This window comes from Melopsittacus undulatus, chromosome 3 (genome assembly GCF_012275295.1).
Source record: "Melopsittacus undulatus isolate bMelUnd1 chromosome 3, bMelUnd1.mat.Z, whole genome shotgun sequence".
Lineage (NCBI taxonomy): Eukaryota > Metazoa > Chordata > Aves > Psittaciformes > Psittaculidae > Melopsittacus > Melopsittacus undulatus.
In genome coordinates this window covers 11,190,021-11,208,959 of record NC_047529.1, presented here as the reverse complement: position 1 = coordinate 11,208,959, position 18,939 = coordinate 11,190,021, and the positions used below count along the sequence as shown (strand labels likewise).

The 18,939-nt window shown below is 38.0% G+C and overlaps 1 protein-coding gene across 4 annotated transcripts in view; it reads right to left on the bottom strand.

Annotated features, from left to right (window-relative positions):
• Nucleotides 1-18,939, bottom strand: part of WDPCP (WD repeat containing planar cell polarity effector) — a 109,201-nt gene that overhangs the window by 52,142 nt on the left and 38,120 nt on the right. For 3 of the 4 annotated variants that reach the window (XM_005147434.4, XM_031047541.2, XM_031047542.2), the window contains 2 exons: nt 17,294-17,482; nt 14,608-14,731 (listed from right to left, as the gene is read on the bottom strand). In XM_005147434.4, the coding sequence (XP_005147491.2) occupies nt 14,608-14,731; nt 17,294-17,482 (313 nt within the window). Of the gene's footprint in view, nt 1-12,877; nt 13,485-14,607; nt 14,732-17,293; nt 17,483-18,939 lie in introns of those variants that run through there. The other variant, XM_031047543.2, reaches the window with a different exon arrangement.

The window sequence follows — 18,939 nt, the reverse complement described above, 5'->3', positions numbered from 1 at the left end:
AAAACAGATGATGAAAATATGTTCAGCCAGCTACAGCTCCCAACATTTACTGCAGGGTTTACATGATTACTTTTAATTCAGTTATTTCATTTAATATTTCAATTTAATAGCTCATTCTTTCATTCAATTTCTAGGCATCTTGCCCATTTCTTAGACACAATAATAATAATTATTCATAAAAGGAGCTGTTTCCCATAAATTCTCATATCAGCAATTTTTGGAATGGAAATGGTTTTCATACTTTTTTTTTTCCTCAAAAAATGTTATTATTTGAAATATTTTCCTTTTAAATCAGACAATATTAAAATAAAGAACAACATCTCTAAAATGACTCTGCATCCTACTTCAATGGAATTGTGAGCCAGAATAATTAGAGATTATCAGGTTAAAGAATGCAAAAAGTATGTGGCTAGGTTGCTAAGTGGTTGATGTAAATGGGGACAGATTGTTTTTTTTTCCAACTGTTGAACAAAACACCATTAATTTAGACATGTAGCTGTATTTCAGAATACAGCTTCAGAGCCCATGTAAAACACCTTGGTCCAGTACTTAAGGTCTTATATACTTCACATGAAAAATAATGATGTGTAATGTAGTCAGGTATAGATGGTATAATTACAGCACATCCTTAAAATGACAACCCTGAAATTCTATTGACCTGCAAGAAAATAGTTGAAAGTAAATATTGGGTAAATTATGAAGACTTAGATTTCTATGCAACCTTTCATACATAAAATATACTACCAGTTGAAGACTTGTACCCTGCATTTTATAGTGAATGCTGAAATGCCTGCAGTTTACTTAGAGTTCCTGGTAAGAAATAAATACATCGAGATTTTAACTTCTTTTAGAAAATCAAAACACTTTTTAAAAAAGTCAACCCAAACTGATAGGATTTTACCCTAATGAGCTCAGTAGGACACCCTATTTTAAGTAATATAGTTGTAGAGAAAATCAGATGATTGATTGAAGTCCGAAGGCACAGAACTCTCCAAAGAACCTCTTTCCCTCTCTCCCCAAAGTGTAGGCTTGTGTATCAGAATCTCATGATTTGAGGGACTCAGACTTGGTATTTTTTAATTCACTCCATAATCTCTTATTATATGTTTGTATAATGAACTATCTGGAAAAACAGACTACCTCTGATACTACCGATCTCCTCTGGCAAAAATCAGTTGATTGCTGGGTGTTAGTTCACTGCAGCTAGGCTATTTCAACACCAATGTATGTGCAAAGGCATACCAAAAATTTCATGTATCACAATCAGAAATTTAAACTGTAACTGATGTATTTAAAAAAACCCCACTCTGCTTCTCCCAGCAGGGTACCCTCCCAACAGTGGTTTGAGCAAGAGGCAACACAGAGTATTTGGTGTTAAGCAGTGTATGCCTCGACTGGCAGAACATACATTTGCTAAACTTTCATTATAGATTTTTGGGATGGAGATAACCTCCTGCATCCGATTTAACCCTAACTGCTTGCTGATTTCCAGAAAACTGGCAGGCATTTGCTTATTTCTGAGACTCCTGTCCTCTGTAAAGTTTGTTGAGATTCATCCCTGATTCTCTTAAGTTAGTAGGGAACCAAAAAGAAGAATCAGTAGGTGCACTGGTAAGCGGTGACCTCCAAGATGCTACTGTTATTATTTTGCCAACCTCCTTCTAATATGCTACTAGTGTCTTAGATTATGAGCAATTCTGAATAGGAAATACAAACCTGTAAAGAGGGTTCACAGCCTTGTTGCTTTCTAAGATACTCTTATACTGATGAAAGTGCTGAAGAGCACACCAAAGGCTAATGGAGAAACAGCCACAGGGTCTATAGGTATGTGAGTCAAGGGGATAATCTTATAAATTGTATTTTAGATGCAGAAGCTCTAAAGGTTGTCCAGGTATAATCTATACATCCCTTCAGGCCCAAATTCAGCAAAGCATTAATGTATGGGTTTATGACCTAATTTTCTACGGGCCCTAAATATGGGTATGTTAAGTGAAGTGCTGGATTTGGGGCCTGAGTAACTTGTTTAAACAGAGATCTCTTAAGGAATCTTTCGAAGGTCATACACATGCAGGTCTTGAGCACAGGTTAGTGAATAAATAAGAACATTTGAAACAGGCACAAGTATCTCAACCCACCTAAAATTTCTCTTACTTGAGGTATGCTGGCAAATTACCTCTCTCTGAACTATAGGAAGTCCACCTATAACTTTACAGATTGTTTGGTGTAGAACCGGACTCCCTACACATCAAAGAGCATCCTCTGGTATGAAGCAAGGAAACAAACCAGCCAACCAAATTAAAAAAATAGGAGGAAAGAAAAAGCTAATAAGGGGAGCCAGACATTATGACTCCCTGGCCAGAAAAAGCCCTTGAGGGCTGTAACCAGCTGTGAATCTTGAAGGCATTCCCAACATGGAAAAAAAAAATCTTACCATGGGATTCCTGTCTTCTAGGGTGATATTCTGCTCTAGGAAACCTAAACGTATTCTTGTGTGAAACAGTTCAGATGAGTCTATGTTAAATATAGATGGTTCTTCTCAGGACAGACTTTCTGTGTTCAAAAAAAAGCTGTTCAAACATTTTGAGTCAGATTTTCAAGTGAACCAAGTTATTTTTTTTAATGCAACAGTTTAATAAGGCATAATTTAAACTTTTTAAATGCATATTTAGTATGAAATAGTCTTGATGTATGAAATACTCTATAAAGTGTTAGTTTTAGCTATAAAGAAATCTATGCAATTTTTTTTGCTGATCTTTGCTCACATTAAAAATAAACCAGCACTATATAGAACTGTCTTATATCTACACCAGAGAAATATTAAAGATCCTGATTCTATGCACATTTATGGCACATGCCTCACATGTGATGTTGGTCAGTTGTATTAGCTTGGGTTCTTGTAGAATGGATCACTTGAAGAGGATGACTGGTGAGAGCAACAGCAACATTTTCCTACTGTATGGCATAATTCTTTCATGTCTGTCAAGTGCTCTGAGATTTTCAGTAGGAGGTGCTATAAAAGTCTGGATAACAGCGATTTATTACTATCATAAATTATCATTATATGCTGGTTTATTTCTTTTTAAACTGGATTCAGCCTTCCCTCTTCTTGTAATACACACTTTGAATTTCCCACACTCTGTATTTCCCTTTTAATACTCATTTTCCCCCAAGAGAATATATGTTGTTGCCATAGCAATATTTCCCTGCCTTGCAATTTTATCATAGTGGCTTTCCTTCAGGTTTCCCTAAGCTGCAAATAACACCCACCCAGCAAATACAGCCTCCTCCCACCCCTGAACCTCCCCGTTCCCCCAACCTCTCACTACTTAGTAACTTCTCAACAGTCTATCTTTATCTTTAAATACAGACACACTCCAACATACTCTTCCAAAGTAGTCTGGCCTAAAACCAGGTGTTAATTAAAAATGCTGATAAGAGTCAGTGACACCTGTTGTTTCACATTTATTTTACTCAACCCTGTCTGTTAAATCCTAGCCTTTATTGCATTAATTCGCTTCTGCTTTTCTTCTTTTCCAGCTTTATCCCTCTCACTCTGGTGATCACGTAAACTTAACAGTATGTCTTGAAAGCTGGATTTTTACTGAGCAAACATATCAGCATGTCTACACACTAAAGACAGCTCTATAACAGAGGCCCAGTATCATTGCTATGGTTAAGGATGAGTTGCTGCCTCTATAATAAATCCCCATTGTATATGTGTGATATCTCTGCAATTTCAAACTGCAGCAGATGGAAATTTGGTATTAAAGTTCAGATGAACAGGCCCTTTTTCTCCTTGACTTTCCATGAGGTACAGGGCCAATTCTCTTTCATGCCTGACGTTGGATAAGATGTGGGTTTTTTTAGTGCTAAGACTTCTCAGAGAAAATATATTAGCTCAATATTTTCTAAAGCAGACTGACTAAAGATAAATATCTAATTCTAAAGTAATGGTGCAGGGCCAAATTTTGAATCACTTGTTGAGTTACAGGTCCATTAGTGTCTATTTACTTTTTCTATCTAGGTTTGTCAATAGCTAATATTATTTCTTTATAATAAAATAATGCAGTGGTAATGGTCATAAAATCCCCACACAAAGAATAGAATCATAGACCTTAAGATCATCCAGTTCCAACCCCCCTGCCATGGGCAGGAACACCTCACACTAAACCATGTCACCCAAGGCTCTGTCCAACCTGGCCTTAAACTCCATCACAGAAAATACAGCCACAGGAGAGACAGACAAGGAATTCTCCAGAAATTTGATTGTACAAATTTCAGCATATTTCTGAGGGAGCAAAGGGAAAACTAGTGAGCATTTAATGCTTTTTCTGCACAGCATCATGTACAAGAACATAAAATGTAAGAACAACCATTTGCTTAGACAGAAGGTATATCCAATCTAATACCTTGGCAACAGCTAGGAACCTAGGAAAGAGTATAAGAACAGGGCAAGTGTATGGTGATACTTTCCTAAGGAGTCTCCCAGTCTGCAATAATTTGTGGTTCAGGGATTTGCTGAGCCAGAGGTAATTTCTGTGAATTTCCTCTGTGAATTTCTCATCCCTGAACCTTGCTTTTGAACTCCTATACAATTTTATCACCCAAAATATCCTGTGGTAAGAAGCTTCATATTTTAATTACAGGTTATGTGAAGAATCACTGTATTTTGAAACTGTGTTAGCTTCTCTTGGTGACCCCTAGTTAGTAGAAGAAGCAGTGAGCAGTCATTTACTGTACTCTTTTTCCCTAATGCTCACAATTCAATAGATCTCTCAGTTGCCTCCTCTATAGGTTGAGGAGTTCTCATCTATTTAGTCATTCTTTTCACTAAAGCTGTTTCATGCCTTTAATAATTCTAGCTGCCCTTTCTAAAGCTTTTTGAGTTCTGCCGTATCCTTTTACAGATTATGGGACTCCAAAACTACTCACAAAATTCAGGTGAATTGAAATTCACAGTTTTGTTGCCTATTCCTTTTCTAGGAATTCCTTGCATCCCATTTGATTTTTGTATCTGTGCTGAGTAATGAACTGACTATTTTATTCCTGTAGAGTTTTAAGATGAAATTATTCTTTTAGAATAATGGTGAGCTCAGACTCCATTATTTTATACATGAAGTTAGGAGTCACCCCCTGCTGTGTGTTTCACTGTGAATTTATTTACATTTAACTTTATCTCCAATTTTGACACTACGTCCTGAGTCTAGTGAAGTCCTTTAGCTGTTCTTCACAGCAGTCCCTGTCTTTCCTAGTCTTGATCATAGAATCATAGAATAGTTACGGTTGGAAAGGATCTTAAGATCATCTAGTTCCAACGCCCCTATCATTATCAAATGCTGGCACCTCACTATTTGCTCCTTCACCAGGCTACTTATGAGTATATATGTGTGCTACACTTGTAATGTCCACTGGTGATCTCCACTAACAACTGACCATTTACTCTTACTGTTTCTTACCTTTTAATGAATTACACACCTATAAAAGAGTAGCCTTGCTCTTACCCTGTAGCAGCTTAGTTTCTTTAAGACATTTTGGTGGGAGACCTTCCAAAAAGGTCTTCAATAGTGAAACTTTCATCAGTAGCCGCTGGATATCCATTACTGACATGACCGCTGACATCACTGACATCAAAGAATTGGGAGTTTTGAGACATGACTTGCCTTTACAGAAATGATTTAGTGTGAGGTGTCCCTGCCCATGGCAGGGGTGTTTGAACTAGATGATCTTAAGGTCCTTTCCAATCCAAACTATTCTATGATTCTATGTTTCCATGAAATCGTGCTGGCTCTCCCCCAGTACAATACAGAATCATAGAATCATAGAATAGTTAGGGTTGGAAAGGACCTTAAGATCATATAGTTCCAACCCCCCTGCCATGGGCAGGGACACCTCACACTAAACCATGTCACCCAAGGCTCTGTCCAACCTGGCCTTGAACACTGCCAGGTATGGAGTATTCACAGCTTCCCTGGGCAACCCATTCCAGTGCTTCACCACCCTCACAGTAAAGAATGTCCTCCTTGTATCCAATCTAAACTTCCCCTGTTTACGTTTCAACCCGTTACCCCTTGTCCTATCACTACAGTCCCTAACAAATAGTCCCTCCCCAGCATCCCTATAGGCCCCCTTCAGATACTGGAAGGCTGCTATGAGGTCTCCACGCAGCCTTCTCTTCTCCAGGCTGAACAGCCCCAACTCTCTCAGCCTGTCTTCATACAGGAGGTGCTCCAGTCCCCTGATCATCCTCGTGGCCTCCTCTGGACTTGTTCCATGTCTTTTTTATGTTGAGGACACCAGAACTGCACACAATACTCAAGTGAGGTCTCACGAGAGCAGAGTAGAGGGGCAGGATCACCTCCTTCGACCTGCTGGTCATGCTCCTTTTGATGCAGCCCAGGATACGGTTGGCTTTCTGGGCTGCAAGCGCACACTAAAGCTCATTTTCTCATCAACCAACACCCCTAAGTCCTTCTCTGCAAGGCTTCTCTGAAGGTAAGTAAGAGGTTATATACCACAGTGTAAGTTTCAGCTATTTTATGCTTGACTACTTTTAGAAATTCTGGATGAGCTTTATCTACTGCTCATCATATATCACTGTTTATCTGTCTACAGTATAACCTCTTTTACTGATACTTTAGTGCTTATTGGTGTAAACTAAGAACCATCCCAATCATCTCCGACCCTGGCCAACTGGTCAAAAGAGGATTTTAAAATAAATCTGCATGCCTATCTGCTTTTTGTGTCTTTCTGTAAACCTTAATGTATTTTTGCTAGTCTTTGTGCCTCTCTGCTTCTATTACAGAAACTATATCTGAGCATCTAAGATCTTTCTGTTAACTGGCCAGTAATGTGATACAGGAGCTACACATTTAAAGTGCAAATCTTCAAACGGCTCATCTTTACATGGCTAATTTAAGCTAATCAGGTAGGCTCCTTTTATAGTTAATTGATAGGAGTAAGCACTGGTGTTTGATTCTTCATGCTTATCTTAGACATCTCCCTTCAATGGGTTTACTCATCCTTTGGGTGCCCATGTCCTTATACTAACTACAGAGGAAGCCCAGAGAGTGTGTAGGACATCTGGATTCTACATTATTAAGTCAGAAGGGATGAGATGTGCCCCAAGACACTACATCCAGTTATTGGACAATTGACTATTGCTGACTTTTGTTCTAAATTTTACTTATGATATCCTTTCCTTAGCATGCTCTTCAGTTCTGAAGAACCATAAAAGGAAGCTCTGCATTTGAAGATAGGAAGCCTTGGGTTGCCTGATTCAATTAGCTCTTCCTGGAGGGTACTGGATGGAACTGAGAGAAAAGTCAGAAAAATAAAGCCATTAGAGAGGGAAAAAATCTTTTGTACACAACAAACGGATTACAGATTGCCAAGCCATATTCTTCTGTGATTTGATGAGCTGAGCTCAAGACAGAATACAGTCAGATGGTCCATATGTAGAAAAGAGAAGCGGGGCTTAGGAAGGCTCTGAAGATGAATGGAGAAAGAGATGACATATGGATCAATTTGCAAAGACTGTAAGCAAAAAACCCAAACATCCTAAATTCTTGTTCTTGGTCAGGATCTCAAGAAGAGATTTTTGAGTGTCTCCAGAGGGAGATGCCATTAGTGACTAGGTAGCATTGATGGGGAGGGAGTAACTGGTGACCTGCAAAGGCTGGGGCTGACTCACTGCAGCTGCTCATGAGCGGAGATGTGTTGTTAAGAACTTATTATTGAGCTTTTATCCATAAATATGGTGCGTTTGCGTTGTTTCTGCACTCGATGTATGTCCAAAGCCTCTCAGATTTCAGGGGAATTGCACCACTGGTACAACAGGAAAGAAAACACCTTATGAGGGCAGACAATTAGTTACACAACACAACAGAACAATGGTCTCTATGTGGGCTCAGCTTCTAAAAGCAGCAATATCAAAGTCAGATTAACTAGCATGTGGGAATAGCTTTGGCACAAACATTAGTCCAGCATAGCTATTCTGTGCTCCTTTTTCCTAGTACAGTCCCATCAGTTCAGGTGTAGCAGAGAACTGGAAGACTCATGGCACTCTGGGCCACCAAGCAGCTTGGTGGCTTTGGGAAATGGCTCCATATTAGAGTAGCTCTGGGACTGCTCTCAGTGTGTGGAAGGGGCCATTTTTCTCATGCTCCAAGCAGTGTCTCCCATTAGGTTCAGCAGAAAATCTTTGCCCAAATCATGAGGATTTCTCATGGTTTATATTAATGGGATTTTATTCTCAAGCAATTATGTCATTTGTCCCTCATCCTCATGATATTTTGTTCAGTATTAATACATTGTAATCACCACTAGAGAATTAAATCCTGGAGCCATTCCTATGGTATCAAAACATCTGACTGAAACTGAAACTGTTGTGCAGCTAACTTAAGAAAAAAACAAATCATTAGCAACATAAGATGGAAGCAAAGATATTCTAAACTTTTCCTGAGATATTAACCTCTTTTAACTGAAAAAAATAATCTAGTTCCATTAAATAGGTGCCTTTATTTCCTGTTTCTAAAACAGGTCAAGAAGCATGACCAGCAGAATCTTTTCATGTGCAGTTCCATCACAGCACTTGAAATTCTCATTTATCAGTGCCATGGTAATATCAAAACCTTTCGTTTTGATCGTTTTCACAAGATGACAAAAAATGACTCTTCAAAGTCCTCTCCAGAAGGTGCTACTTTAGTCAGAATGCTGCTACTGAACTTATTCCTATAGAGATGAATTCTGTTCATGTGGCCACATAGAGAACCTGACTGACATCAGTGGTCATTTTATCTGAAGGCATAATTTAATGCCTAATGGGTTACCTTATGAATATAAAAGGTATTCGTAGTCCTTAACCATGTCATCATTAATGTTTATACATATTTTGTGACACACTATGTACCAATATAATTATAGATTCTACTTTTAGGGTGCTCTTAAAAAGGATCATAAAAGCTCTTTGCTCACTCTGTCCCTCAGTTCCATACAGCTGGCAGCAGATGGGATTGGAAACTATCCCTATGAAGTTGAGGCATTTTTTCACCTTTGATTTAGGGTCCTATTTAGGATGGAATACTCACAGTGAATATCTACTTTGCAAATTGCAGTGTAGTGATACGGGAACCTGCTTACCAAGGGGTAGTTAGTACTGCATAAGTGATGTACCCGCAGGGTGAAAGAGCTTTATTTTAGTTTTTCAAAGGCTGTCTTGGACTTAAGTGATAACTGACTGTGTCAATGCATCACGTCAGGTAGTACAGCAGTACACTTCAGAACTCTTGAATAGTGAAGTGATTCATAAAAATCAGTACTGGCTGGAAGTATATCCTCTAATGCTAATGACCACCTACTTTCCCATCTCCTTTATGAGTGTTTATTTACAAAGGATCTCTATCAAGTTCTGTGTGTAAAATCATACCCCTTTATGAATGTTCTGCCCAACGTGTCGCTAAATTCTTCTTTGCATTTAACCAGTAGCGTCTTACATTGAACACTGGGAAGAGTACACAACACTTCTGAGAAGGTTCGCGAAGGAGTAAAAGCAGTAATAGTAAAAACATGGTGGAGGTTTTGGCTTTTAGATTCAGACAAAGGGGAATCTTTCATTAATCCAATTAAAATTTTAGCAGTGAATGTGATCAGAAATGCACTCTGCTCTTGAAAGAAGCAAATGCACTATCTTGTTATTTACCGAAGAGCTTTGCTTTGTAGGGAAATATGCTTGTAGAATGGGAAAAAAATCAGTGACATTCTCTTAACTGAATTATTAGATGGAAAAGTCCAAATGATTTCGAATCTTAATATTTTTCCATGCTAAAAAAAAAAAAAAAGAAAAAAAGGCAAAAAAGATCCTTAAACTGTGTATTCACAAACACAAGAACAGAATTAGAAGGGAGGAAAGTGACAGGACAAGGGGGAATGGTTTTAAGCTGAAAAAAAGGTAGATTTAGATTAGATATTAGGAAAAAATCATCACTGTGAGAGTGGTGAGACACTGGAACAGGCTGTCCAGTGAAACTGTGGCTGCCCCATTCCTGGAACTGTTCAAGGCCAGTTTGAATGAGGCTTTGAACAACCTGGTCTAGTGAAAGATGACCCTGCCCATGGCAGGGGAGTGGAACTGGATGAGCTTTAAGGTCCCTTCCAAACCAAACCATTCTGTGATTTATGATTCTATGAAAGGGCACAGCAGAAACACAAAGCTGTGACTTCATTCTGATTCTACATAAAACTCCTGAGCTGCATTTCAGGTTTTACTTTCCAACGTAGCCTTTACCTCCAGCTCATGCTACATTATTTTCTCACTGCCTCTCTGAGACAGAAAAATTTAAACAAAACAGAGCAGGCGTGTGTTTGTGCCTGTGCATGTGTGTCAAACAAACAAGATAATTTCATGCATTAGAAAATATGACAAGTACAATTTACGAATGCTTGATCAGAGTGAAGCAAAGCCATGAGTCAGTGATGCCATAGTTAACGAGCGAAAAACTATTCCATCCCATTCCATGTTCTGTACACGGCTAGATGAGGCTGCTATAGAGAGGCAGGAGGTTGTGCTGCCACTCCTCCATTACACAAACACACTTAGTAGACAGCGCTCAGCAAAAGGGTGGGGGCAAGAAGGTTCCAGCTCTCCAAGGCTTCCTAATAAATCCACCTCTGCTCAACATTTTACATAATGATATAATGCATTGCATTATATTATTATAAGCAGTGACATCATAATAAAATACCAGAGTGCTACTGAAGTGGCAAGGAACACCTAAGATACATTTCTATACTTGTAATTCAGTTCTTGTATTTTTTAATTATAGATAAGAATTTAAAGTGAAAATAATTATTCATTCCATAAATACTGTTGTAATGGATCTTCAGCATATAATTAAGAGGCCTTTAATTTTAATTTTGTATATTGAACGCCTGTTTTTGGAGGTATTCCATATTTTATATTCAGGGCCTATACCTGTAAAGCTCTAAGCTTCTATTTTAGTGGAAGCCGAAGATGCTGCATGACTTGCAAATTTAAGAACTTAGCTTTTGTAATGATGGATACAAATAAAATGGCTGCGTCAAATGCACTGCAAGGAATTTTCCTTGCTTCTAATTGCAATCTGTTTCAGTTGTGCTGTCAGTGTTCCTTGGCCCATCTCAGGTTGCAGCACCATATTGTAACCCATACTTGCAATACAGCCAGTAATGATGAAGCATCTTCTTTCTAAAGTGCCCAACACCTAAAGGAGGGATCTAACATCACAGCATTCAGCGTTTTCTAGAAACAGATCTCTTTGATGGTAGAAAAGTAGTTAGCCTGTAATCTCACTGATAATGTGAAAATGGATGTCTCCAGTTATTTGCAACTGGATATACAACCTTTCAGCCTACAGTAAAGATTAAAATCATTGGCACATGATTATTACTAGGTGAGGGTAGCCTTTCTGAAAAGGTAACTGTATTTCTCAATTCTAGTAAATACAGACACTCACATCTTTAAAAGTACAACAATAACTGGCACCTTTTTGGCAGACTCAGCAGGCAGGTCAAAGATTGTCTCAGCATGTAGAATGAATTAATATTTCTCTCAAGAGTAGGTCCTTCTAGAAAAGGCTTAAGGCAGATTGGTGGGGCACTCAAAGGAAAGCCAGGGGGAGGGCGAAAACTTTTGTTTATATGAACATTTTTCAGATTTAGATCTAGAAACATTTCAGTGTTTTAATGTTTTAATGTGTAGGAAAGACTTCACCCTTCCCTGTCCATCCCATATGTGTCTGTTCTCCTATATATAGCTCACCACACACGTCCTAAGCTGTCTTCCCACATTTCACTCCACATTCTCACTCTGCCCTTTTGCAGGACTCTGTAAGTCCCTATCGCTGCCTTTAGGCCTTTGTCTCCAATTCTGTGTCTTCTAATCCTGCTCCTAACCCCATTTTACTCACTTTTTCTACTCCATTTCTGAGTTTCTCCCTGTGTGTTTTAGCTCTTTATCCTCTAGATATCACTTCTATGCATCTGTTGCTTGCTTTCTCTGAAGCCCAAGCGAATTATGGAAGACCTTACTCTATTCCAACAAATACTTTCTGAATATCAGTCATAGTGCACATAATTTAAGAAATCCTATGTTTCCTCTACTTCTTGTTTTAACAGGGTACAAAGTGATGACTTTGCTTTTGTCTCCTCATGCTCACAAGACAGTAACAAATGTCCCCTAGTGCTCCATCACAGTTTAGAGCGCTTCTGCATTCATGTCTCTTGTTTGGTCATGCAGGCACATCTTCGGTAACAAAAATTCACCCTGAAGAGATCTGTTAACTATTTGTAACTAGTCAAGTATTTAGTGCTAAACAAATAAGGGTAAAACACTGAGTAAATCAAGTAACAAAGGTTGAGACAGATGTCATAACTGACTTAAAATGTGGTTTTCCTGACACCCAGATATAGTTGTTGGTTTCTGACAGATAGAGGGAGGACTACTACATTTTCAGTGTCCTCATGGGCATAATATGGTGACCAGAAAGGCAAGAGCACAATCCTCTCCTCACTTTTCTTCGTGTTTTGAACCTACAATTGTAAACACAGGCTGGCAGAAGTGGCTTGCCTTGCTGGCTCCTCACAGACGATATAATAGCAGTGGCTGGAACTTTCGCATGCCTGAATTAGTAAGCATTGTGCCTCCCTATGATTCTTCCAGACTCTGCATCGCACCTAGATTGCATTCTCTCACCCAGAACCATGGATTATCATTCTTCCTCCAACAAATATAGTACTCCCTGTTTAGCCTACATTCAAATCATTCTAGTCACTTAAGAAAACATCTGAAAGGAAATAAACACCAATTAAGGCACAGCCACTTTAATGCACTAAAGATCAGCTCTGAACATAATTTCCTTGCTTTCTATCAGATAAATCTCCCATTTTTGAACATTCCATTTTGTACTTAGATTATGTCTTCTCAGATAAGCTTTAAGCATTACCATCTGTTCTGCAGCAATCACATGATCCTATCACTTTGATTCAGTTCAACACAAATCCCTTTGACAATAGGGAAACAGCAAAATAACACGCATTTGTTCCAAAAACTGCCACAACCATAGATTGTTCAAGGGCTGCTCTATAGTGCAGGTAAAAGACATGGTGAGACTCTCCTATAAACCTGCTGTCCGTGCCCCACTCTGTCCAGGCAGCATTCTGACGCTGAAGCTTCTTGTTTGCTAGAGTGATTGAGTCAGTTTTTCAGCTGTGTTCAGCTGCCCCAAGGGCTGAAAGCTTAGCCAGGGCCCCATGCCTCTGCATGCCTGCTAGCATTTGGAAGCAAATCCTGAGTCACAGGGAATACACCTTTCTCTTGCAGATGCAAGAACACTATAGTTAACACCTCTCAGCAATCTCCAAGGCATTCTTTCCACATCTGTCCTCTGCAGGCAACTGGCCCACAGTCACTACAGTTGGCCATTGCAGCAACAGATCTTCCCTGCTGGTTTCTAGGAGAAAAGAAAAAGCAGAGGAGTTTGAAACCACTGTTGTGGCCACATCTCTTAGCTCTAGTGAAAGGTTGGTGCATATTATGCAGATATTTGAAGCATCCTTCTGCTTAGAATAATTTCCCCATTGGAATGGAAATGGACCCTTTTACCAGAAAGATGATCCCATTCAGACTCAAATTATAGAAGACAGTATAAAATATTTTTCTTTAAGCTTTGAAAGAAGCACACACTGTACTATCAAAGTAACTTGCAATCCCTAGCTTTGCCTATGCAGACAATGTATATATACTGCATGAATCACCAGAAAAGGCTGCATCGTAAGTCTTTTCACTATGTCCATCTACACTCTTGCTCAACAAAATGTATTGCAAACTTTCTATCACTCAGAAGGTAGATTCTCCTTATTTCCAACCACTGGATGATTCTCAAAGGGAATGTTTCAGCTACATTTGTGGTTGAACACATGAACAGGTTATACTGCTGCATATTGATATTTATAACTGATTGAAATTTAGGCTACTGATTTATTTTGAAGGAAAATACAGCAATAAACCAATGTACTATAAATTCTAGATGAATTTGGTATTATGACTCTTCTAATTCATGTAATTTACAGACAAATCCAATGTTTCATTTTCTCCTCTTATTTTTAAGGGCACTGAAAATTCCATGAAAATTGCTGGAATAAGAATTTGTATATGAGAACTATGAGAGTGAGAATAACAAAATGCCCTGATTTCAATGGTGCAACGACAAAAACATCTTGGACCATGCAGTGTTCATTTACCTTTTGGCATCTATTTAAATGCTGTATTTTCTCCAAGTTTGTAGCGCAATTGGTAAATATAAATCTCTCAGAAGCATGCTATCTTTTTTCCATCAAGCTAAAAGGGAAAGGGTGATTCATATTAAATGTATTGGTGATAGAAGAGCTCTAAATAGCATTTTATCTGCAATACTCTATTTGAAAGGAATGAAGTGCAAGTTAAACAAATAGTAACAGGCAATGCATTTTTTTTTCAGGGGTGGTCCTCTTGGAAAATGTTAACCACATTAAAGTAGGTAGATACTGAAATATGCAATTAATTTTAAGTTTATAGAACTTGAAACTGTCATTCACCTGAGCAGGTGGTGGAAGAACCTTCTTGCGTATCTGCTGATTGGGTCTCTGTACTCCAGCACGGTTGTATCCAAGAGGGCTTTTGTTGGAGCATAAAAGGTTCCAAGGCTTGCCTCAAGCTGTGCTGTGGAGTTCAAACACAGCACCCGTGAAACAAGTGAAACTGTTTCAGTTACAAAAGGTTGCTCATGTTTGCAGTCAGTCAAATTCCTCAGACACTGGTGAAATGTGATGTTGTTGCAGGACAGATGAAATTAACATATGACAGACTGTACAAACACAAACGTGCATATAAACTTTCGCTTTGAGGCAGGGTTCCCAATGACTTTGAGCAACAAAAGCTGTCAAAAAGGATGAAGTCTATAACACATCAAGTTCTCACCAGCAGCGTACAATTAAAAGCGACTCATAAGAGTAATACAGTTTGAACAAGTTTGTCCAGTGGAGATCAACTCTCAATTAGCTCAAATTGTCTTTGTCCTCCTAGGCAAACAACAAGGAAGTTCAGATTCTCAGGGATTATTCTGTTAGGTCAGCAGGTAACAACCCTTCTTGTGATGGCCTTGAGGCCTAAGGAACCTCCTTCAGCCCACAGTTCTTAAAATTAAAATAAAAGGGCCTAGAAACCCTAAGGGTTTGACTCTCCTACAGCATGTAATGGTGGGAAACAGGATAACATCCCTTGTAATCAATAAAATAAACTCCCTTTGTTACTGAAGTTCTGTCTGTTTTAGCTATGTTCTGACAGCTATATTCCACAGCTGGAGCTCTGAGGCATTTTCCTGCATGTTTTCAATACAAAATTATAAATAATACAAGAGAATACACAGTATATGTAAGTGTCCCAGATGCTTAACTGAAAGGAAATCTAACGATTAATAATATTTATGTTACGTGACTTCTGCTTGAGAGTTAACACATAGTACAAGGCCTAATAGGCAGAACAGGGAGAATGTGCTATGTATTTGCTGTAGAGGTTCTCCTTTTGGAGTGAATGTGCAAACTGCTACTGCTCATCACAATTTTGTTGGGGCTTGAAAAGCAAAATATAACCTGTTGTCTTATTAGGCAGACAAAAATATCACTGGTTTGCTACTATTAACATTCATTTAAACTAGCCATTTTTGTATTTAGCAATAATGGTTCTTTATTTACAAGCATAGTTACATTTTATTTTATTAGGCTTGATATCACTAAATGTGCTAATAGTAATGTGTTAGTAACACAAGCACTGTTAGTAAATTAGGTTTTCCATTATCCTCAATCTAGAGAGCAAGTTGAAGTTTAAAGCTATTTTCTTTCGAACCAGCAGTCAATTTAGATTAAAATTGAGTACAGCAGTACCTTTTTCTAAAAAACCATGAAACAACCACCCATACTCTATTACCATTGCTGTTTTTTTGACAGCATGTTTTGTACTTCTGAAATATTACATCCTATATGGAATATGAGTAACTACCAGCACAGTTACAGATTCATTAGATAGCCCAGCTTGATGTTGAAGGCAGAATAAAGATCTCAAAGATAACTGTCCCATTGCTATAAATAAAAGGCCCCACCAGGTTTTGCTAATAAAAAAGAAAACAAATTACCATGCCAAATTTGTTAGATTCACACAGAATAACTCCTGGACAGAATATAATTCTGTCTGCTGTAAACAGTGTTAAGGAGCTGCATGGGGGAAAACACACAGACAGCTATTTATAATGTGCATATTTTTACACGAGTTTCAAAACCAGCTCTTTTCATGGGTCTTTTGAAAAGTATGTTTTATTTAGAATTGATACGCTATGTTTGCAATGCAGAGATTTTTTTAATAAGATCCCCCAAAATGTGATAGCTGATGACTTGGCAGCAATGTAGGACACCTCCGAGTTTTTCTATCATCAAACACACCAGAATCCTAAGTATTCTTTCTTGCCACAAAAGATGCCTGGTCCCCAGCTGTCTGCCTGCTATGCTGGAGGATAACACCTTCACTAAATCAAGGCACTTCAAATCTTGAAGTCTATTGAGTTTTAAGATAGACAGCAAATCAAGAGGAAGGCATTGCACCAGGCTTCTGCAGGGACAAGGCTGAACCTAAAATTCATCACTTCTTGTGAGGAACCCCAGCTACTACTGCAGGGGGCCAGAAGATTACAGTAAGGACAAATGCTATAATCCTAAAGGAGGCAGCAGAGGATAGTGTATTCAAAGCCTTTGGATCTTGTAATGAAAGAATGACCCTTCAAAAGCACCTTAAAACTCATACCAAAATCTCTTTTCCCTGTTGCAGGAAAATGCCCCTCCTTAAGTTGGTACTGTCTCAGCGTGACTCGTGACTATGCAATAAACATTTCAATCCCTATATTAACCAGTATTAGTCTGTAAATAAGCTAAATTTATGTAAAAAAGTTACATCATGTTTATGATAATGTTATATATTAATCCCTATGCCATATACAGATTGATATCTATTTTTATTATCACTATTGACACAAACTAAAATGTGATCAACACACTAATCCAGGTTTTATTGAAATGACTTGTCTACATATTACATTTGATCCTGAAGTACCAGATTCTGGCTGACTGGATTCTCACTATTATCTTCTTTATACAGCCAATAAACATATTGTCATAATCCACATATGAATTACAAAGACACCACAAAAATACATTAAAAATATAATCAGTCTCTTACCTTCTCTGTCTGGTGTAAGCTTTTGTTTAAGAAGGTGATTAACAATGGCACTCAAGCATATGTAGCACTGACGACCCATCGTGTTCCAGTTCATGGTGTTCAGGACATTAATTGCCTCATGTATCTCATCGTAACGAATATACTGGTGGATGATTTCCACAAGGCCCAGCTGCCCTCTTGTGAACACACCTTTTACAAGAAATATTAAAACCAAAGATAGTGTTATATAAAACATAGATGATTGCTTTTCAGCACAGTTAAAAGTAATTGCTGTCGGCTAAAACTAGAAAGTTTAATGGATTTCAGCCTTAAATTGTTATGTCAAATTGCTCCTTATATGTTAGTATATTTATACTGAGGTTGCTTTGGACAGCAGGAAAAACATCAGTGACCTTCATAGATAGAGGCTGAGTGAACACAGCCAGTACTCACTGGTGACAGCATCATATAAAGACGTTTGTTTAAAACATGGTAGAAAAAGCTTATTCCCAGTTCACCATTATTGTATTGGAGAAAATAAATTAATGTTCATAGCACCTCCCTCCTGTAGGAAATACTACTGGCAACTCTAAAAAACAGCATTTGTGTCACAAAAACATACAAGTTTACAGTAGTGAGTTACTCATTTACTCTCTGTATTGAAATTGCTCTAGAACTTCTATCTTGGCAAGAGTCGAGTGAAGCATTTCATCTGTGAGGGGATATCATGAAAGATGTCAACATCTAGGGACCTTTGAATTGCAATTGCACATGAAAACAAAACCAATCTTGCCATAACGGGGCAAAACCTAAGCATTACACTGCTCACTCCATGAAAGTATGATTTAGCTACAGCATTCTTTCTCTGAAAAGTAGAATTGACTAGCCAAATGATCACGTGACATAGGGCACACATGGCACTTTAGGAATTGTTGCATGTTTTGGGTCACTGTGTTAGGATATTCTTTGTCACTACTGCTCCAGGTATTTAAGAGGGACCAGAATAAATTTACTATTCCCCTCACTTTAAATAAAAACATAATGTCATGGTTTTGTCATTTATATTCTAATGCTGTTTGTCAAAACCGATTTTAAGCAAATCAAAAAATAAATAAATGGAACATGCTGAATTTCGTTACTGATACTGCAGCTGGGGGGAAATGTCTAACAGAGAAAAGCAGATCTCATATATAGAAAACATACCTCACAACACAGTTGTATATATTGTTTGTGATGTAAAATAAGAATTGGAAAAGGAAAAAAACGCAGAGGAAAACATATATACAAGTTTTGGGGGAAAAAAGCTTATATATATTTATTTTTTGTAACAGATAAATACTTGATTTTTTTTAGAGTCATTAAAGACATGTTTATCTATTGTATTTCACTTTACATTTGCATGTATTAAAGCCTATGGACATTATAATATGTAACAGCCCTGTATTTAACCTGTGCATGTGTGATAGTATCTAATTGTTATGGTAGACTTCATTCTTCCTAAATGCTTAGTGTTTTTAAAGTATTACATGAGTTGAGTAATCTTCACATTAATCGCTAAGTGAAGTTGAACATACTTATTTGCATGCTAATTAAATATAGTATTATATTTTAAATGTCTTTTGCTGAACCACTGGCACCAGTACCAAGTTTGCATTATCCAAGATCTA